Raw genomic sequence first — 23,280 nt, forward strand, 5'->3', positions numbered from 1 at the left:
TTAGAATATAATAAAAAATAACAGAATGATATAGAAAAAAACAACAGGATAGAATAGAAAGAATATAACCATCTTCCGAAATTCGAATTTCGAATAGAATAAATTTGAATAGAAAAGAATAGAATAGAAAATAAAATAAATGGTTATATTCATTCTATACTATTCTGCTGTTATTTTTATACTATTGTGTTAATTTCTACTCCATTTTACTCTATTCTTTTCTATTCTATTCAAATTCGAATTTATTCTATTCGAGTTTTGGAAAATGGTTATAATATTTCTAATTCTATTCTATTGTTTTTTTAATTCTATTCTTTTCTATCCTATTTGAATTTCAGAAGATGGTTATAATCTATTTAATTATATTATTTTTTTCATTTTATTCTATTTCTTTCAATTCTATTCCATTATATTCTTTTATTTTCTGTTATATTCTTTTCTATTCTATTCTATTTTTCGAATGAATGTGTGCATTTAGAATACCGCAGTGGAGCGGGCTGGTGAAGAATGGGGCCCTAATATCATTCTGTTTATGTAGAACTTATTGATCAATCTGGCAGTGAAGCAGTTAAGACAATCATAATCAACCTCTCTGGATGCCAGAGCTGATAAAGCCTGGCCAGGGGGGTGAGTCGGAAGGATTAGGGACTTGTGTTACTCCTAATCAGCAGTATTAGCTCATCTATATAGGACAGCTGTGGGGGCAGCTATTGGATTAACAAGTCCTGTTGTATCTGAAGCTGGTCTGGGGAGTCACACATCCTGCTGGACATGTATGCTCTCATCCTAAAAACACTGAAAATGAAGTTGCGAACGAATAATCAGTATGTGCGCTGCGGGCTGGCCGAATTTCTGGGGACTCTCATATTGATTGTAAGTATTGATCGATGGCCTTTCTCTGTGCCGTTTGCATTTCTGGTTGTTGGAGGACTATTGCTTAGTACATAAGTCATCAAATGTTTATGTACCTGGATAACCCAAGCGCCCAACCAGAAAGGGGGACATAGAGTTGAATGGCTCTATATAGACACACAAACCCATAGGGCCGGTTTAACCAACTCATCCCCGGAAAGGATTTATCCCCTTCCTGACCAGGCCATTTTTTGTGATTTGGCGTAGCTTTAACTGACAATTGCACGGTCGTGCGAAGTTGTACCCAAACAAAATTGATGATTTTTTTTTTTTTTTTTTTTGTTTTGTTTTTTTTTTTCACACAAATAGAGCTTTCTTTTGGTGCTTTTTGATCACCTCTGCAGTTTTTATTTTTTTGCACTATACACAAAAAAAGTGACGATTTTGAAGAAAAACATTTTTCTTTACTTTGTGCGATAAAAATTAAAATATTTCCATAAAAAAAAAAACAAAAAAAACATGTATTTATCAGTTTAGGCCGATATGTATTCTGCTACATATTTTTGGTAAAAAAAATTCCAATAAGCGTATGCTGATTTGGTTTGCACAAAAGTTATCGTGTCTACGAAATGGGGGATAGATTTATGGCATTTTTATAATAATAATGTGTGTGGTGGGGTGTTTTTTTTTTTTTTTTTTTTTTTTTTTCCCCTAGTAATAATGGCGATCAGCTTCTTTCCAGAACCCTGCCCCCTTCTAAATCTTTTTATGTGTATTTTTTTCTGCGTGTTTTGGGGTGCATCTCCCTGCTGTGTTTGGGTGGTGATTAACTGGGTGGCGCCACAACTGTGATTATTATTATTATTATTATTATTATTATGTATATATTATAATCTATCTGTATTTAAAAAATATATATAACAAAGTCTGGTCTAAGGTGTGTGTGTGTGTGTATATATATATATATATATCTCCTGATTCACACCTATACAACTTGCAGGTACATTTCGCTTTTTTGCCCTGGAGACAATGTTAAATGGACTACTGTTTCTGCAAAATTAAAAATGTGCAAAATAATATATATATATATATATATATATATATTTTGCACATTTTTAATTTTGCAGAAACAGTAGTCCATTTAACATTGTCTCCAGGGCAAAAAAGCGAAATGTACCTGCAAGTTGTATAGGTGTGAATCAGTATATATATATATATATATATATATATATATATATATATATATATATATATATATATATATATATATATATATATATTCCTTAGGCCTGATTCACACCTATACAGCTTGCACTTTTTTTTTTTTCTCCGTCCCTGGCCCTTTCCATAAACTGAACAGATGTGAACTACATCCATAGGAAACAATATTAAATGGACTGTAGTGTGTTTCTGCAAAACTAAAAATGCGCAAAAAAAACCTGCATAGGTGTGAACCAGGCCTTAGGCCCCTTCCACACAGGACAGACTGTGGCTGTGATCTGCTTGCTAAGAAGGTGGATGACCGGTCTGTGTCCTCTGTGGGCAGCTGGATGTAAACGAACCAACTGTCCATTTACACTGAGATGCCACCTCATCCCTTTAAACCCGAACACATATTAATTACACAGGTTCTGTGGCCGATTAGGGTTGTAATTAAACTCTGTGCCTTATCTGCACTTAATTAGTCTCAGAACCTGTGTAATTCATATGTGTTCGGGTTTAAAGGGATGAGATGGCAACCCTAGTTTACACCCGACTGCCATCCGATCCGCTGGATGGATTCTTTTTTTTTTTTTGGCAGATCTGATTGGATGTAGGCGGGTGTAAATGGACACGTTTGCTCCATAAAGAAGAGGAGGTTCCGATTGGGTCTGCCTAAAAAAAAAAAAAACCCACAGGTGTACCTGATCAGAACATCAATGTGAAAGGGGCCTTAGACCCCCATACACACTATTACATTTTCTGCAGATTTTTGTCTTCAGATTTGCCAAAAACCATATAATATGAGGTCAAACCTTAAGAGTTTCGATTTGTATGCAATCAGGCCGGCCCTTGTACTACATGGTTTTGGTAAATCTGAAGACAAAAAATCTGCAGAAAATCTAATAGTGTGTATGAGGTCTTTGTAACTGGGGTACTATCCAAAATCAATGGAAATGCATTTAAAGTGCGTTGCTGCTGATGTGACCACAACACATCTTAACGACATTCTTCACCCTAGAAACAAAAATTTAAGCCAGCAGCCACAAATATTGTAGCTACTGACACTTTAATAGGTCACTTGGCTGTCTAGGGATCCAGCGCTGTCCTCACCTGAGCTGGCTCTTCGCCGGTCTTCCATTCCAAGCGCAGGCATGTTTACTTTGGCCAGCTGTGACTGCTTGCGGCTTCCCACTGCGCATGCATGGGCTACACTGCAGTTTTGTAAATGGTCCCGCAGCTTTCTGGGACCTGTGACGTGTCCCAGAAGGCTGTGCGGGAAGGTGGGTACAAACTTCTGCTTGAATCGCCATGGCAATCCCACTGGAAGTGGGTACCTGTCTAAACTGGGTACCAAACAAAAAAACTGGAAAAACCAGTGGCGGCTGGTGCTGTATGTCGGAGGGGGGCGCAGCAGGCGAGACACCCCTCACCCCCCCCCCAGGTTGGTCCGTTTGTCAGTTGCATGTTATCTCCCACCAGCCCCGCACTTGCACTGCGTCTCCCCGGCAGCTTCCCTTAAAGGCCAATACACTCGCTTCTCCTCTCGGCCCATCGAGTCTCGGGACCTGATTCTCCTCCCAGCCAATCAGGAAGACAATAGCGAATAGTTGCTATTATGGCACCACTGGGTAGGCTCAGGGAGCAGTGCTCTGTGCCCCGAGCCCACCCTTTTTTATTTATTTATTATTTTTTTTATGCCAATTGGAGCCTCTGTGTCCCATCCTGATCTATTGACTTGAATATCTGGAGTCTCTGATCCAGTGCAGAGCATATCTATCCTGAATTCTGGATTATTCTGTATTTTAGCCCAGGGCCAATAACTCAAAGCTCCAAAGTCCAGAGGGTCACCATGAATGACCCCACAAATCTCAGATACTATTGATAAGCCTACCCAATAAAAATGTTGAATATTTCCCCAACATGGATGGATGTTGTGTAGTTTCACCAGTTCCCACAAAGTGTCAAGTGTCAGTTATGCCGTGTACACACCGGACTGGTCCGACGGAACGAATCCGTCGGACAATCCAACCATGTGTGGGCTTCATCGGAACTTCAGCGGACTTTTTCGGTCAAAAATCAGACGGACTTTAGATTTGAAGCCTGTTTCAAATCTTTCCGGCGGATTTGAGTCCGGTCAAAAAATCAGTTCATCTGTATGCTAGTCTGATGGACTAAAACCGACGCTAGGGCAGCTACTGGCTATGAACTTTTTTAGTCCGGTCGTACGTCATTACGTTCGAATCCATCGGACTTTGGTGTGATCCTGTCTAGGAAAGTCCGTCGGACCTTTGATGCCGAAAAGTCCGCCCGTGTGTACACGGCATTAGTGTCAGGCTGTCTGCCACAGTATCAGTCCCCCTATAAGTCGTTGATCGCCGCCATGGCTAGTATTAAAAAAAAAATATAACATTCAAGTATATATCCCAGGGGAAACTGGTGTGCTTTCCATGACTGTCCTTGCTCAGACACCTTCTGGGTAGGGTGACCATCCTTTCAATTGTGCTTTTATGTTGTCACCCTGGTTGTACTTCTGGTGGAGACCAGTAATGAGCTCAGGAAGGAAGCTATCAAAGTCAACAGCCAATCATGGGTGGCGGAGGAATTCCTCACCCTGCAGGCACACACCCCTTGCATACGTGCAGTTGCGGGGCTGGGAATGCTGCGGCTGCCGCCGCCTGTGATTGGCTGTCGGCTTTGACCGCTTACTGGAAGGGCTAGGTCAGACCCAAGCCAAACCTGAGCCCATCCCTAGATATACAGTGATCTGGTTGTACTATGACCATACTGTTATGCCAACTTTGTGTTTTCCATTATTTTGCACAGGTGATTTGATCAGTTTCACTGCCTTAGTAATTACCACAGCCGTTTCATCTGAGGGAAATCCTGAAAACCTCTACTCTTGAGGGTTGGCGTTGAGAAACACTGCTTTAAAGCATATTTCTTGTATATGCATAAATAGCCATAATGTTGCTGGCTGTGCAGAAATCTGTCCTGTACACAAGTTGGCAGCACATAATTTTTTTGCTATGATTTTTTTTTTTTTTTTTTTCTTTACCTTTCCTCCTAGCTATTTGGCTGCGGTGCTGTAGCTCAGATGGAGTTGAGCGGTCTTGCTAAGGGGCAGTTCCTGAGTGTCAACATGGCGTTTGGGTTTGCAGTGACTGCTGGAGCCTACATCTGTGCTGGGGTGTCAGGTGAGCTGCTTCCTGATGAGGTCTTTGGCATCCCCCACATCTTTGTGCAGTAAAAAAGGCTCGAGCCTCTTACACCATTGTACATGCAATCATTTGCATATCATAAAGTGGCTGTAAACCTTTACATATCCCCACTTAAGTGACTAGCATTGGGTAATAAACAGAGGTGAAACAGTCCTCCCATTTGTTGTACCTGTTTATCTGCGGCCCAAGATTCCTTGGGGTCCAGTTCCATGGGTGCTCAACCTGTAGCCCTCCAGCTGTTGTACAATTACAAGACCCATCATGCCTTCTGCCTTTGGGAGTCATGTTTGTATTTGGCAGGCTTGCAGTGCCTAATGGGACTTGTAGTTCTGTAACAGCTGGAGGGCCACAGGTTGAGCACCCATGTTAGACCGTGACAAGTGAGTCATGCAGGGAGGAGATATTAGATGGAAACCACACTTGGTGCTTTGGATTGAGGCTATTCGCACACTACAGAGGGATATGCTTTGTTCATTTTTCATTTCAGAGGTTTGCAACCACTTTAATGTGCAGGACTACAACACCAACGTAAACAATCCACCATACTCGCTGTGTGTGTGTTTTTTATATCTGTCACTCAACCAAAGGCTGGATATCTGGACTCTACAGACTGCAGGAAGGTTACATGTGACTAGAGATTACTGCTATTGCAGTTCCCTTTGTTTTCTTTCAGCAAGATTAATTCCAAAAGGTTAGAGTGAATGTCTTCAGGACGATCAGATTTACAGTTTTATAAATATGCCCCTTAATGATTTTGTACATAACTGCTTGAAATCACTTCCTAAAATCTCCTGAACACCCCTAAGACCCCTTTCACACTGGGGCGTTTTTCAGGTGCTTTAGCATTAAAAAAAGCGCCTGTAAAGCGCCCTAAAGAAGCCTCATCTGCAATCCCAATGTGGAAGCCCGAGTGCTTTCACACTGGGGCGCTGCGCTGGCAGGGCGTCAAAAAAAGTCCTGCAAGCAGCTTCTTTACAGCGCTTCCATGTTTTTGCCACCGGGCTGGGTGTGCCGATGGCCCGAGCCCTTTCACACTGCCAGCGCCCGAAAAAACGCCTGAAACGCTCCAGTGTGAAAAGGGTCTTAAGTGGCGCTTTACCAGCGTTTTTCGGGGCGCTGGCAGTGTGAAAGGGCTCAGGCTTTCACATTGGGATTGCAGATGAGGCTTCTTTCAGGCGCTTTACATTTGCTTTTTTTAACCCTAAAGCGCCTGAAAAACGCCCCAGGGTGATAGGGGTCTAAGTGAGACAGAATAAGATTGCACTACACTTGCTGTTCTAATGGTTTCCAGAACTGCTAACTGGACAGCTTGCTGGAGGAAAACATGGGAAGGACTTCACTGGCAAGGCCTGGCCAAGGAGTAGGCAGAAGTGGCCACCTTGGGCCCTTCAGCAGGAGGGAGCTTAAAAAGGGCAGGACCTGCAATCTACACTATATTGTCAAAAGTATTGGGACGCCTGCCCTTACACACACATTAACTTTAATAGCACCCCAGTCTTAGTCGGTAGGGTTCAACATTGAGTTGGCACACCCTTTGCAGCTATAATGGCTTCAACTCTTCTGGGAAAGCTGTCCACAAGGTTTAGGAGTGTGTCTATGGGAATGTTTGACCATTCTTCCAGAAGCCCATTTGTGAGGTCAGGCGCTGATAAACGGGAAGGCCTGGGTCACAGTCTCTGCTCTAATACATCCCAAAGGTATTCGATCGGGTTGAGGTGAGGACTCTGTGCAGGCCAGTCAAGTTTCTCAACCCCAAACCCGCTAATCCATGTCTTTATGGACCTTGCTTTGTGCACTGGTGTGCAGTCATGTTGGAACAGGAAGGGGTCATCCCCAAACTATTCCCATGAAGTTGGGAGCATGAAATTGTCCAAAACGTCTTTGTATGATGATGCCTTAAGAGTTCCCTTCACTGGAACTAAGGGGCCAAGCCCCCCCCCCCCACCATAATCCCAAACCATAATCCTAAAAATGATTTGGACCAGTACACAAAGCAAGGTCCATAAAGACATGTATGAGTGAGTTTGGGGTGAAGGAACTTGACTATCCTGACCTCTAGCTGATGGAACACCTTTGGGATGAGTTGGAGTGGAGACTGAGCCAGGCCTTCTCATCCATATCAGTGCCTGACCTCACAAATGTGCTTCTGGAAGAATGGTCAAATATTTCTGTGGACAGCCTTCCTAGAAGAGTTGAAGCTGTTCTACCTGCAAAGGGTGGGCCAACTCAATATTGAACCCTACGGACTAAGACTGGGATACCATTAAAATTCATGAGCTTGTAAAGGCATCCCAATATGTTTAACGATATAGTGTATGCTGATGCTAGTTCACAGCTAGTGTGTGTGTCACACTTTGGTCTATTTCACCTTGGGTGCTAAAAGCGCTTATCACTAGTAGGGTGCTTCCTAGTACACTGTGCAACCTGGAGGCTGAAAGGGGATACAGGAAGCTGCAGGTACTAAAAAGTGTCACACTCTGTTTATATTGCGTAGCATTGAAGGTTTTTCCACATACTACAAATGCAGTCATGCAAAACCACTCCAATTAATGAATTTCAATGATGTTCAGGTGTTTGGCATGGAGTTCTGCTCTGTTATCTAATCCAGTGTTTCTCAACTCCAGTCCTCAAGGTGCCCCAACAGGTCATGTTTTCAGGCTTTCCATTACTCTGCACAAGTGATTTGATCAGTTTCACTGCCTTAGTAATTACCACAGCTGTTTAATCTGAGGGAAATCCTGAAAACATGACCTGTTGGGGCGCCTTGAGGACTGGAGTTGAGAAACACTGATCTAATCCTACAATCCACAGGTGCCCACCTCAACCCAGCCGTGTCTCTATCCATGTACCTCCTCCAGAGGATGAATTGTAGGATGATGCTGGTCTACTTCTTGGCCCAGTTCATTGGATGCTTCATTGGGGCTGCTCTGGTCTTTGCTCTTTATTTTGGTAAGCATGGAACACCCTTGCTGCTAGCAACCGTTGGGCTGAAATTATTTGTTGCACAATTTTTGTTATCCTAGAAAGCTATCCTATGGCCAGATCATTGGGGGGGGGGGGGGCTTTTGGCATAGCAATTGTTTTAAACCATCTGAGCTTCTGCTATGTGGAGCCAAATAGAGTTTAATGTGTGGGATCTATGAACTGGGTGATCATTTATACTGTATGTCAAAATCTGGGTTGAAATTTTATATGGCCAACACATGTGGTATAGTTCAGCATGGTCAGCAGCACATAGCCACCTACAGATACCGGTGTATAATAGGTTGTAGACACCTAGGATTAGAGGGCTACCTGGGAGCGCAAATCTTTGTACCTACACAAAGGTCCTTACTGGCATTTTTTTTTTATGCCAACAGCGTTGGTGTGTTGTGTTTTTTTTTTTTTTTTTTTTTTTTATATCTGATGACAGATAGATCCATGTCCAGAACAGGGTATGTAGTTTTAAAAGGGCACAGCATTAGCTATGCAGGTATTATGGTTCTTTATGGCTCGAAAGAACACAGTATGAGACAGTCCTTTTTCAGCCAGGGTTCCATGTCCCTCTAGTGTTCCTCCAGTGGTTGGTACTTGTGCTATGGCTGATTGACCTCTCACCTGATGCTGCCTGCACAGTTACAAGCCAACACCATCTGAAGAATTCTTCCTCAGTTAAAAAAAAAGTTGAAATGCACTAGTATAAAGGCTCACAAGGGCTGCACTGTTGTATTCAAACAGTGTTGTTGTAAATGCATATTATGTTATCCAGATGCCCTTCATGTGTACAGCGGAGGTAACTGGACAGTGTCTGGAACCCAAGCAACAGCAGGGATATTTGCATCATACCCATCAGAACACCTGAGTGTTTTTAATGGACTTTCAGATCAGGTAAGGTTCTCTATTCTGTGTGTGTTATACATATATATATTTTTTAATAGAAGTAGCTGTAGCAAAGTCCCAGGCCTCCTTCAGTCTAATGAGAACCTCCAGGGCCAGAGATAGCTGACATCCTTCTGTATATGGTGGGTTGTGAGGCATAGCGGGTGCAAAGCAGTTAGTCATTGGGCGCCAGACACTTCTTGAATGCAAAAGAGATTTTATTTCTCTTAACAGAACTTTGGGAGAGAGGGTTAGGGCTAGGACACCCTTAGGTAGTTGCAAAATTAATTGGCAGACTCGGACTTCAACAGGACAGCCATGCAGGGAAAGGCATCCATCAAGACACCACACATCTACATGTGCAGGAATGCCGTCTCCTATGGCACAGTCTTTAACAGTTCCTTTGCTTCCATTACAATCGCTTCTTGTAGTTCTTCAGCCCACTGAGCTCCCAGTCTCTCAGTAGACTAGTTGATTCACTGCCACTGAATCCCTTGAGGTCCTCCAATCTTCAAGTGTCACCCCCGCCTCTCTGCTGGGTCCCTAGCTTAGCACTCAAGATACTTCTCAAGCTTCACCCCACTGGCCTGCTTGGTCCCTGGCTTGACACACAAGGCTGCTCAGCAAGCATCACCTCCACTGGCTGGGTCCCTGGCTTGATACCCACTGAAGTTTCCAGATTTTTCACTGTCCCCGGTTGGGGAGAATACTGCTCCGGTACTTCAGCTACTCACTGTGGTCCCTGGTACTAAGAAGGTGGCTGGTCCCTTTTAGTGGCCAAAGATTCCCGCTGTTAAATCCGATTTAGGGGTCTCCAAACAAGACAAGATGATGATAGTGAGTCCAGATCTTAAGATAAGATACGATAAGTAGGTGCTTTTATTGTATACAAACACTGCAGTGGAGAGACGCAACACAGACCGACTTCCATCTCTACCAGGCGGAACGCAACAGCAGGAAGTGTCTCTGCGCTTACATCTACAGGTTATACAATATATACGTATGAATATGCATGAGCACTAGGCGTGTTATAGGTGTGATCGTATCTCATATCTAATGCCACCAGGTACCCGGCCACCTAGCGGCAAAAGTGCAGCAATTACAGACTTGGAGTGAAATCAATTGATCCTCAACAAGTAGCCTGGGCAGCTATACCTGGCAGGTAAATTTAGGAGCAACCATGCATAAACACCAGGGTGCTACATGGCCTTAATGTATTGACAACTCTGGTCTTTCCAATATCCAAGTATCATACGGCCTCAAATAGCTAACTGTAGAAGAATCATGGCTAGTTTTAATAGCCGTGTAGCACATGTAGCTACATTTGGCTTGGCATTGGCTTGCAGTCCAGACTGGGGAAGGAGAGGTAGCACAAGGAACAATTCAGTGTAGTGCTCAGAACAGCTTGGTAAGAGAAGAGGCAAGTGATAGGTCAGTAGAGTGAAATAAGATTTCTTTGCTGTCCGGGCACAGATTAGGTCCAGGTTAGGGTGGTACAAGACCTGAAACGAAAAATCGGGTCTTCTGACCTACTAGGTGGGACTGTGCCATGTGGCAGCTATATAAAGCTCAGAACTGGATGGATCTAAGTGCAAATTTGGCAGGTAAAACCGCTTATGTATATGTAATTTCATCTATGTATTTAGCAGTTTGCCTGGAGTTCAAGCTTTTCAAGACATTTCTCTTTACTCACTGAAGGTAAATGTCTTGAAAAGCTTGTTTCCACTGATTAGCTTTAAAGCGGAGTTCCACCTGTGTGTGGGTTTTGTTTTTTTTTTTTTTTTTAAGCTTAAGTTGGCTATAAAAAGCATAGTTGCTGATTTTTAATAAACAGACACTCGCCTGTCCCACAGTCAGCGATGCAGCCATCCGGGGCCTCGCTCCTTTTCCCTTCTGAGCCATCATAGCAACTGTGGGCACCCGGCCATGACGGCTTACGGCCAGGCATGCACTGCGCGCTGCTATTGGTCAGCTAATCTTCTGGGACCTGTGTTGTTTCCCAGAAGAGCGCGGTCAGGGAGGGGCTGCCTAGAGCGAGAGGAGTCGCCTAGTCGGCCAAAAAAGAGGAAGGAGGAAGTGGGACAGGAAGTCCCACTAAAAATAAAGTACATAAATCAGCATTTCAACTTGACAAAGACCTAAAAGATGTCATTGGAGGAAACCCACACAACAAAATTGTGTCCTGGTAACAGCTCCACTTGATTTTGATTCTGCTTAATGGCTATTGATTTTGTTCTCTTGAATATCCTAACTTATGTAGATCTACTTGTTTCCTTCTGTTGGCCATGTTGACCTATTCTACATATCTGGTCACAGGTGATTGCCACTGCTGCCTTGATGATCTGTATCCTGGCAGTAGTAGATGAAGCCAACAATGCTGCTCCTCAAGGACTCCAGCCTTTTGTGATTGGTCTTGTGGTTCTTCTGGTTGGTCTATCGATGGGCTTCAACTGTGGGTACCCAATAAATCCTGCCAGAGACTTGGCACCTCGTATCTTCACTGCAATGGCTGGCTGGGGCCTGGAAGTCTTCAGGTAATGTTTGGTTTTGATGAAACCCCTTTTTTCACTCAAGCATTTTTATATATTTAAAAAAAAAAAAGGGCTAGGGCAACCTTTTTGAAGAGCGGGGGCCACTTAAGTGATTTGGTAATCGGTCGTGGCCCAAAATGGAATGAAATAGTTCAGGTTTTCACATTTTGTATTTTGAATAACGAAGATTTTAAACAATCAGGATCATCGTTTTCCATGGGACCAATCCCCCTTGGATGCTTAGCCACTGTTAAATAACAAATGAACTTTTTTTTTATTTTTTTTTATCTTAACTAGATCTTTAGTAATCCCACTATCTCGCTCAGGTGTGACTAGCCAAAAAAACCCCTCTAAACCAGTGTTGGTCTCCACCATATTGGGGTCTTTGCAGCCATCATTTGAATTGCCAAAACGAAGGACTGAACAATCTAAACAAACCAGGGAAGCACATGCCCTAGTAGTGCAATAAACTTCTTCAAGTCATTGTAAAGGATCGTTTTTTAATTTTTTTTTTTTTTAGATAACATGTCATACTTCCACTGTGCAGCTCGTTTTGCACAGTGGCCCCGAACATCCTCTTCTGGGGTCCCCCAGCGGCTCCTCCCTGCATCAGGTCTCTCCCTAGGAAAAGCGCTCTCCCGAGAGGGGTTACCTTGCGGGCACGCTCCTGAGTCCAGCACTTGCGTCTACAGACACGAATGCTGGACTCAGGCCCCGTCGCCCGCACCATTGGATTTGATTGACAGCAGCGGGAGCCAATGGCTTGGCTGCCATCAATCTATCCAATTAAGAGCCGGGACCCCCTGGAGAGAGGGACAGCGCATCTCTGCCGTGGAGATGAAGGGGCTCGGGTAGGTAAAACTGGGAGGGGCGCTGTGGGGCTGGTGACTGCCAGTTGTGTGTGGTGTTTTTTTTTGTTTTTTTTTCCCACCTTAAATGCATAGGATGCATTAAGGTGAAAAAAAAACACGAGGGTTTACAACCCCTTTTAAGCAAAAATAAAATGACACCAAGCTTATCACACAACTGAGAATCCACCTTCTGGACCCCTGTATAGAAGCCACTAGATGTAATCCACTCAGCTCAATGCTCCTCTTCCTGTGTCTGTCCCTTGGGACAGAAAGGGAAGAGCAGGCAGCCAGCTGCAATAGTAGCTTTTGTATGACAGCCACCGGGATTATGGAGGACCGGCAATCATTCAGTAGAGTGGTGTGGACCCAAAAGGAGGTTGTGCAGGTTGCCATCGGTTTGAGGTCGTGGGGCCACATCAGATGGGGTTGAGCATACCTGGGGTTAGTTTAGTATACCCTAAGCTTCCTACAGTTTTCACCCAGGGTACACACTTTTTTGCAATTGAATCCAATTGGAAAAATGTGAAATCTCTTTTTAATGGAAAACATTCATAACTCTACCCCAAAGTAGAAAGGTTTGCTATTGATGCAAAAGCAGTTACTGGCTGCATGCTTTCACATGACTTTAAAATATTTTTCTCAAGTCGTCTTCCAGGACGGCACCCTGAGAGATGACTGGTCCACCTGACAGGAAACGCAATCAATCAAGAGGTTAAAGGCCCCCGCCCCTCCCGATGCTCCTCAGTTTTTGATTGTGTTTCCCCACAGCGAAACCGTTTGTTATTTTTCTGTTGACCTAAAAGCCTGGGGCTGGTGGTCTCCCCCTGGGGGGGAATGCCTGGGAAACCTCTGGGTCCAGCCAGATGGTTCTCATCCTTCCTGGGGGGTTTCCCAATCCGTGTCTCGGGGGGGGGGGGGAGGAGAACCGTGTTTCTTTCCATGGAAGAGCCCCCCGAGTGCTGAAGAACCCTGGGTGCGGTGGTGTACCCAGAACTTCAGGGGCCAAATTTCCTGTTGCCCTTCCTTACCTGTGCGGTGGCCGCGCAGTTGCAGGAGTTGGTGGTTTTCCTTCTACTGGCTACAAGACCACAGGAGGTGAGTCTGGGACCCGTTCTGGGGTCTGGCCAGGGCTGCCGTTCGTCCGCTTGTCCGTCCGCCTGTCCACCGACCGGAACGACCGTTCACGGGAGGTCGCGCGGCAAGAAGCTATACCTGGAGAGCTTTTCTTCCAGGGACCTTGCTGAGTGTAGCTCAGCACCATTCTCCTGAAGATCAGGAAATTACATCACTTCCTCCTCTAAGAGGAGGGAGTGGGAAGGGCTGCAGCAGGAAGTGACCTCAGGTCCAGTATCACTTCCTGTCTTCGGCAAGATGGTGGTGGCGAGTTGCAGCCAGCATACAGAGGATATAAAAAGCCACAGGGAACAGGCGCCTATGTCGCCTCTGCGTTCCTGTATGCAGCACCTCCAGGGAGAGATTGGAAGTAGCATGGAACATGAAAAGGAGAGACCTGCAGGGTCTGCGGCCATGGAAGAGACCACAGGGGGTGAGTCGGACCGGCCTTCAGAGGTTGAGGGGGAGGGTACCCCAACTCTTCTCCTCCGACTCTCACAGTGTATGCCTGTGTGTTTGTTTTTTTTTTTTCAGGGGACGACGCTATTGCCCGTGAGGTTGCCAGCCGTCCTGTGAAATCCTCCACCCGCTCCAAACGATGTGGGAACTGTAATGACAGGCTTCCCCCAGAACATCCAAAGCCCTTCTGTTTTAAATGCATACAGAAGTTGACAGGGAAGGAGACATCTCAGATAATGAGAGAATTTCTTACTGTGCAAACTGAGATGCTGTCCACCTTAAAGTCTTTTCAGGCCACCCTTAAGCCTAGGGATTCAGAGGCTCACTCTAGTAAGGATGCCTCTTCCCAGGAGAGCTCCGCCTCCTCTAGGAGGTATCGGGCGGAGGTACTGAAGTATCCACTCCCCCACGATTCAGAGGAAGAGTGTGATTTAGAAGTTCCTAATCAGGAGTTTTCTGATGAAGGGGTGGTGGACAGCCAAGAGGAGGATGAGAGGGAGGAATCTAGGTCTAGCAGACATATATTTTCTGCCGACGACATGGAAGATCTTCTTAAAGCTATTTATGCCTCAGAAGAGATTCAGGAGCCTGCTTCACAGGTGTCCGCTCAGGATAGGATGTATAGAGGCTTGATTAAACCTCAGGCCAGGGTCCTTCCAGTACATTCCGCCCTTAAGGAAGTCATCTTAAGGGAATGGAAAAAACCAGAAAGAAGGCTTCTGAAATATAAAACCTGGAAGCGTAGATGCCCCTTCTCTGAGGAGAATGAGGAAAAGTTTTTCAAAACTCCTAGACTAGACACCTCCTTAGCATAGGTCTCTAAGTTACCGGTATCTTCAAAGGAAAGATCCGACTGCTTAAAGGATCAAATGGATCGCAGGGCTGAAACCATTTTACGCAGAGCCTGGGAAGCTAATGCTGCGGCTATGAGCCCCGCATTGGCCTCAGCTTGCATCGCAAGGAATGCCAACACGTGGGTCTGTAAATTAATGGACCATGTATCCCGAACCTCAAAATCCAAGGAGGTCCTGGATTCTCTGGAGGTCATAGGGAATGCTGTCACATATTTAGCAGATGCTGCGGTTGAGACAGTGCGTACAACCGCTAAGACAGGTGCCTTACTAAACTCAGCCAGGCGAGCCCTCTGGGTTAAAACCTGGGATGGGGATAGCTCATCCAAGACCCATCTATGTGGTCTCCCTTTTGAAGGGACGCTCCTTTTTGGTGCTGGCCTAGATCAGGCTCTAGCCAGATCTACCGAGAAGGGGAAAAAATTTCCTACCAAACCTAGGAGAGAGAGGAAGCGTTTTTTTTGTGGCCCCCAGGCAAGGAATCACTTCTCCGAGAAAAAGGTCTCCCCTAATAGACGTTGGGGCGCAGGAAAAGACAAACAAAAAATTGGTGTTCTCTTTTCCAGCCAGAAGTCAGTTGACAAGACCCCCAAATGACTTTCCGGTAGGGGGCAGACTTTCCCACTTTGCCTCTCAGTGGGAAAGGATCACCCAAAGCCCCTATGTACTTCGGATCATAAGAGAGGGTTACAGATTGGAGTTTCTCTCCCCTCCACCCTACAAGTTTCTCTTGACCTACCTTCCCAGGGATCCCTGCAAGGTGGTAGGAATCTTTCAGAATATAAGAGAGCTGGCCAGTCAGGAGGTTATAATACCTGTTCCAGTGGACCAGCAGGGTCAGGGGTTTTATTCCCACATTTTCGTGATGCCAAAACCCTCAGGAAGGTATCGTCTTATTATAAATCTAAGGAACCTCAATGTTTTTCTTCGTTACAAGTTCCGCATGGAGAGTGTCTAATCCCTCAGGAGACATCTCCTCAAGGAAGGGTTTATGGTAACCTTGGATTTAAAAGACTCCTACCTTCAGGTCCCCATTTTTCAGGGCCATCAAAGCTTCCTGAGATTTGCGATCGCTTTTCCAGAGGGAGTGCAACACTGGCAGTTCACAGCCCTCCCCTTTGGACTGGCATCCAGTCCGAGAGTCTTCACAAAGGTCATGGCCGAGGTGGTGGCTTTTTTGCACCTCCAGGGAGTGGCATTGATTCCCTACCTGAACGACATTTTGATTTACAGTCTAAGTCGGGATCAACTACTTCTGGATCTATCCAGAGTAATGCAGACCTTAGAAGACCTGGGATGGATTGTCAGCAGGGAAAAGTCCTCACTGACTCCTGCTCAGACAAAGTTGTATCTAGGGTTCCTGGTGGACTCCTCAGAACAAAAGTTAATTCTACCTCGGGGCAAGGTAGTGGGCCTCATATCAGCTGTCAGGTCGCTGTTACAGGCAAGCACCATCTCCTACAGAGGTATCATGAGAGTTCTGGGTCTAATGACGTCAGCTATCCCAGCAGTTCCTTGGGCACAGCTACACTCCAGGCCCCTCCAGCACTTCCTTCTATCCTCTTGGGACAGAAGAAGAGACTCTCTGGACATAGAGATAGCCATTCCGGTCAAAGTAAAGAACTCCCTTCACTGGTGGCTCATTCCTCAGAGGCTTCAAGGGGGCCTCCTTTGGAGCCAACTTCAGCCTCTCAGGTTAACTACAGACGCAAGTTCCTGGGGGTGGGGAGCCCACCTAGAGGAACTAATAGCTCAGGGGTCCTGGAATTCAGAACAGAGAAGGGCCTCCTCCAACTTTCGAGAGCTGTTGGCCATAGGAGAAGCACTAAAGGCTTTCGAGGGAAGGATCAGGGGCCAGGAGCTGCAGGTCTTGTCAGACAATGCCACGGCAGTGGCGTTCCTGAATCATCAGGGGGGTACCAGATCTACAGCACTCCTATCCCTATCTGCAGAGATCCTGTCCTGGGCGGAAAGTCAGGCTCCTTCCATCTCCGCATTCCACATAAAGGGGACATTAAATGTAGAGGCAGACTACCTCAGTCGGCAGCCGATTCTGCAGGGGGAATGGGAACTGAATCCAGAGGTCTTTTCCCTGGTAAGCCGGCAATTCGGCGTTCCAGAGATAGATCTCTTTGCCCGCAGGAAGAGCAGAAGGGTAAAGAGATTCTTTTCCCTTGCTCGAGAGAGAGGCTCAGAGGGGATAGACGCGTTGGCACAGGTCTGGGACTTCCGACTGGCCTATGCCTTTCCCCCTCTGGGACTAATTCCGAGGACCCTTCAAAAACTGTTCCTCTCGGAAAGCAAATTGATTCTAATAGCCCCTTGGTGGCCCAAGAGAGTCTGGTTTCCAACCCTGCAGGGTTGGTCCATAGCCCCACCGCTTCACCTCCCGGTCCGGGGCGATCTTCTCCTTCAGGGTCCTGTCCCCAGCTTCTTCAAGCTGACGGCCTGGCTCTTGAAAGGCTGAACCTGTGGGAGAAGGGGCTGTCGGACAGAGTAGTGGATACACTGCTCCTTAGTAGGAAGCCAGTCACAAGGCGTATTTACGCCAAGACGTGGGCGATTTTCTCTCGCTGGTACCAGGAGAGAGGGACTTCTCAAAGAGAGATCCCTGCTATCTTAGAATTTCTCCAGGATGGAGCAGATCTAGGTTTGGCAACCAAGACCCTGAAGGCGCAGGTTTCAGCCCTGTCCTGTTTCCTTGAGAAACGTTTGGCATTACACCCCCTGATCAAGAGATTTCTCTTGGTCAGGGAGAGGTTGTCCCCTGTTCAAATGTCCAGGTGTCCTCCTTGGGACCTTACACTAGTACTGGAGGGGTTAACAAAGGCCCCATTTGAACTGATAGATCAGATCCCCCTTAGGATCCTGACCTTTAAATTAGCCTTTTTACTAGCAATCACCTCAGCTAGGAGAGTAGGTGACATTCAGGCTTTTTCTATTAAAGAACCATTTTTTTCTTTATTCGAGGACAGGGTTATACTTAGGCAGGATCCCCTGTACCTCCCTAAGGTAGCATCAAAGTTCCATAGGACTCAAGAAGTGGTGCTGCTGCCTTCCTTTTGTAGTAACCCCAAAAGTGAAGGGGAAGTTTCTTTTCATTGTCTGGACGTCAGACGCTGTCTATTATCCTACCTAGAAAGGGTTAAGGAATTCAGAAGGTCCAGCCATCTTTTAGTTAATTTTTCTGGCCAAAAGAAGGGCCAACAGGCATCCAAGGCTTCTATAGCTAGATGGATTAAACATACCATTTCGTTAGCCTATGAGCAGTCAGGTAAAGCAGCTCCTAGAAATCTTAGAGCGCATTCCACGCGATCTCTGGCAACCTCCTGGGCGGAAAGGGCCGGAGCTTCGGTGGAGCAGATATGTAGAGCCGCTAGATGGTCAAGCCAGAACACGTTCCTGAGGCATTATAGAGTGGAGTTACTATCTCCTCAGGACCTGGCATTTGGCAGGAAAGTCCTGCAAGCGGTGGTCCCGCCCTAAAGGTAGGCCTGAGCTACTTGCTCTTCTCTCAGGGTGCCGTCCTGGAAGACGACTTGAGAAAAGAACCAGTTACACTTACCGGTAACGGTGTATCTAGGAAGTCTTCCAGGACGGCAGGCCTACTTCCCACCCGTTCTATTTAGGAAACATGTAATGTTTAGAGTATGGTGGTGGTTATGTTTTTCACTCTCATGCACTGGTGTGGGTCAATACTTTGTCACAACTGAGGAGCATCGGGAGGGGCGGGGGCCTTTAACCTCTTGATTGTGTTTCCTGTCAGGTGGACCAGTCATCTCTCAGGGTGCCGTCCTGGAAGACTTCCCAGAAACACCGTTACCGGTAAGTGTAACTGTTTCTTTTTTTTGGCGCTCAACAGTGGGTTGAATCCAAAGGGGGTAAAAGATCAACACTGAAAAACACTGGCAGCCTACGATTCAACTTTGCCCATCCATGCAAACATGGTTTTTCTATGGAGCTGGCTGTTAACACTTGGGCCTCTTTCACACAGCAGGGTATCTCTCCGCTGAGCAGGTGGCTGACTACCCGCTGCTCTTTATGCATGTCCATTTCCATCTGATTGTCCGATCTGCTGGACGGATGGCAAACGTATCCCCCATCCATCTGTTTTTAGCAGAATGGATCAGTGGCTGACAGCAGACGCGTCCACGTACATCCGCCGCCCCCACAGAGAAAAAAAAACGGCAGGTGGACCTGATCGGTCGGCTGGTGTGAAAGGGGCCTTAACTAGCATTATGCAAAACTTGTGAATTTACACTTCCTAGTGAGATCTGGGGAGTACAGAGCAATGGACTGGAATGTCTGCGTTACAGTCCTAATCTCTAACCGCTTCAGCCCCGGAAGATTTTACCCCCTTCCTGACCAGAGCAGTTTTTGCGATTCGGTACTGCGTCACTTTAACTGACAATTATGCGATGTTGCACCCAAACAAAATTGACGTGTTTCTCCCCCCCCCCACAAATAGAGCTTTCTTTTGGCGGTATTTAACCACCTCTGTGGTTATTTTTTGCGCTATAAACACAAAAGAATGACAATTTTGAAAAATGCATTTTTTACTTTTTGCTATAATATCCCCCAAAAATATATAAGAAAACGCGTATTTTTTTTATATTTTTTTTTTTATCAGGACTTCGACATGGACACATTAAACATTTTTGGGACCACTGGCATTTAAACAGCGATCAGTGCTATAAAAATGCATTGATTACTTTAAAAATATCACTGGCAGTGCACAGGTTAACACTAGGAGGCGATCAAGGGGTTAATGTGTTCCCTAGTGTGTTCTAACTGAAGGGGGGAGGGGACTGTCAGCGGCGATCACAGGAGCCCAGTGGTGATCGTGTCTGCCAGGCACTCGCATCGGCTCGGGGGGGGGGGGGGCGCAAGCACACCCTAGTGATCACAGGGCAAAGCGACGTTGCATAACGTTGTTTCGTCCAGCCATGCCATTCTGCTGCAGTACAACAGCGGTGGCTGATTGACATGTGGTTAAGGAAGGACATTGATCTCATTATCAGGGATGCGAAAGATGGGGGTAGGGTAAATGACTTTTTTTTTTTTTTTTTAATTATAGGTACATTTTATACCTACTAAAGCTGGCCTTGGGTGGTTTGATTCTTGGCTGGTTCAGCAGGGACCGGCCAAGATTTTAGCCATCTATGGGTAGCTTGATTGTACCAAAGTCAATCGACCTGGGTACAACCAGCATGCCAGATTTTTATATGCGATTTATTGCAAGCGGCTATAGCCATTAGCAAACGAAAAAAGTGGGTTGTGGGACTTTAAATGAGGCGTGGATATGTATTTTGAGTTGTCAAGGATACCTAAAATTCGATTTAATGTCACTGTCCCTGATGGGAAAATCTGTGTAACTATAGAGTTGCTAATCAATCCAATACATTAGAATCAATTCAGGAATAGTAAATGTATAATGTATCATAATACATAAATAATGTAAGATGAAGCATAATAAAATATAGTAGTAATCATATTGACATATTTAATGTTTTATAATGGATAGACATAATTGGTACAAGCAATCACAATAAAAAAAAAAATTGAATGTATATACAGACAAGTGAACATAGTTATCCTGATGAGTGTAGAAATAAAGTGCATTCGATAAAATTCATGATTGGAGCAGACTTAACTTGACATCCCTGAGTATGGACTCTACGCGTTTCCTGGCGTTTAAAGCCAATCAGGAGTGGAATGCATCAATAATGGCTAAAAGGTGGAATAAATGAATCAATAGGTTAATAAAGTCTCAAATAAAAAAAATTGAAAGCATGTTTTTCTATTGTGATTGCTTGTACCAATTATGTCTATCCATTATAAACATTAAATATGTCAATATGATTACTACTATATTTTATTATGCTTCATCTTGCATTATTTATATATTATGATACATTATACATTTACTATTCCTGGATTGATTAGCAACTCTCTATAGTTACAGATTTTCCCATCAGGGGCGGTGACATTAAATCGAATTTTAGGTATCCTTGACAATTCCAAATACATATCCACACCTCATTTAAAGTCCCACAACCCACTTTTTTCGTTTTTTAGAAGTATAGGGACGGAGGCTTGTTTGTTATGTTGGGGTCCAATCAGGTCATATGCTTTTATTACTGATAAATAAAACTGTTCTGTAAAAGAACAATCCTCCTAGCTAGTATATATTTTTTTTTTCGTTGTATTGACTTTTATGTAAGCCCATTCATAGCAGGACTTGGGTTAGAAATCAATTTGACTTTAAAGGATTACACAGTGCTGCCAGTCAGGGAGTTGACTGAAGATGGACTAGAAAGATGCGCTCATTAGCAACCTGGGGGTTGGTTATACTCTATGGCCGGCCAATAAAGGATGAGACCCTTGCTGTTTTGTCCAGTAGCAGCACATACATTAAGCCTGGTTGAACAGAATTAAATACCTTTTTAAGGCTTGATTCACACCTATGCATTTTGCAGACTTGCACTACTGAACATGTTCCATAGGAAACCATGTTAAATGGACTGTAGTGCAAATCTGCAAAATACTTAGTGTAAAACTCTAAATGGGGTGATACTACTTAAAGTGGTCCATCCAAAGAAAAATGCATAAATGTGCCAAAAAAAAAAATTGGAATTTTTTTTTTTTTTTACTCGCCTCTAAATGCCTGTTGCTAGGGGGTCCCTCCTAGTCTGTCTCCTTCAGTGCCTGGGCTGGTGACATCACTTCCCCCTCGGTGCAGGAAGGGCTCAGCTCTGCCCCCTCCCTCTTCCCAATCATATGGGACACGTGACAGGTCTCATATTATTGCACGGCCAATCGCGGCGCCACTCGCACATGCACAGTGGGTGCCCGGCTGTGAAGCCACAGCAGAGTGCCCACAGTTGCAATGTTGGCACCTCCAAACGGAGGGGGAGACTAGCGGGGCTTCCAATCCCCCGCATCGCTGGACCCTGGAACAGGTAAGTGTCCGATTATTAAAAGTCAGCATCTGCAGTATTTGTAGCTCCCCCCCCGGCTCTAACATTGAAAACTGAACGATCAAAGACCGCCGATGGCTTAGTTCTCAGAGCTCCATACTCTGCCATCCTCCCCGCGCCCACTGGAGTGCTGGGCTGTGGAGTGGCCGCCTCAGGTGTTCAGCAGCTTGCTGAGCAAGGTGCCAGTCCAGGGTTGTGGGCGGATCCCGACTTTATTATCGCAATCTTGCCCCAGTCAGGACCGGCTTTGTGACGTCGGCCAGCGGGCTGAAAACTGGTAACAGGAGTGCAGAACGAACGGCACTAGTACAACCAAACAAGCTTTTGGCTGTACTCCATTTTAATACCCCTAAATGTGTGCACATAATCCTAAATTAAAATACACCAATAGTTTCAAAGTGTGCATTATGCATGTATTTAGGGGTATTAAAGAATATGTAAATACATTTCATAGTCCTGATATGCCTGCTGTATCATGTACTTTTATGGAAAAAAAAAAATCCTGTTCTTTGTATTGCTTCCTTTACATGAAATCCCTGGTGTTCCTGCCAGTCCTTCTTCTTTTCCGTTAAAAACTAACCACACTAAGCATGAGAGCACATCATGGTTGGTTTTCTCACAGTGCTGGGAACTGTGTGCTCTCCTCCAATGATTAGACTTGTCCTGACACCCCTCCCTCCACCACCAACACAGCCATTCCCTGGGAAGATCAGTGTGCCGTTTTTCTCCCCAGCTTTCTGAGCACCTTATGCAGCTGAGAACAAAGGGTATATGATCCCTTATAATAAAGGGTTGAAAAAAGGTGTTGTATTTTATTTATTTTTTTTAATCTATAAACCTTTCACCTCCTGGTTCTAAAGGCAGAAGGGGTGTTTTTTTTTTTTTTTTTTTTTGTTTTTTTACATATCACTGTGTATATTTTAGTAGTTTGCCTGGAGTTTAGCTTGATCTTAACTACTATAATACTCTAATGCTAAGCCTGTATTGCACATGACCTTAAACAAATTTCTTTTTCTTGCAGGGCGGGTGGGCACTGGTGGTGGGTGCCAGTGCTGGGACCAATGGTAGGGGCAGTGGTGGGGACGTTTACTTATGAACTGCTGGTTGGAATTCACCACCCTGTGCTTCACAAGAAGGATGAGCCTGAAGAGGATGGTGAGGAGAACCACGCCCCACAGTATGAATTGGTTCAGTCTCATGCTTAACTTGGACATCTAGTTTCACCAAACTTGACCAGATATCAAGGTCTGTGTCTAAAAGCCGTACTTTGCCCTAGAAGCCATATATGACTTTACCCAACAACTGTTAAAGTTTTGTAAGCATTTTGTCCAGCAACCAGAATTTTTTTTTTTTTTTTTTTTGCC

General features: G+C 45.0%; 1 protein-coding gene across 1 annotated transcript; it reads left to right on the forward strand.

Annotated features, from left to right (window-relative positions):
* Positions 1 to 750: 750 nt before the first annotated feature.
* On the forward strand, positions 751 to 23,251 carry LOC141129333 (aquaporin-3-like). The gene is made up of 6 exons (XM_073617305.1): positions 751 to 873; positions 5,123 to 5,249; positions 8,085 to 8,222; positions 9,022 to 9,140; positions 11,448 to 11,665; positions 22,938 to 23,251. Exons 1-6 carry the CDS (start codon positions 772 to 774, stop codon positions 23,119 to 23,121), a joined length of 888 nt encoding a protein of 295 aa, XP_073473406.1. The 5' UTR covers positions 751 to 771; the 3' UTR covers positions 23,122 to 23,251.
* The last annotated feature ends 29 nt before the right edge of the window (positions 23,252 to 23,280 follow it).

The sequence above is a fragment of the Aquarana catesbeiana genome, linkage group LG02 (genome assembly GCF_042186555.1).
Source record: "Aquarana catesbeiana isolate 2022-GZ linkage group LG02, ASM4218655v1, whole genome shotgun sequence".
NCBI lineage: Eukaryota > Metazoa > Chordata > Amphibia > Anura > Ranidae > Aquarana > Aquarana catesbeiana.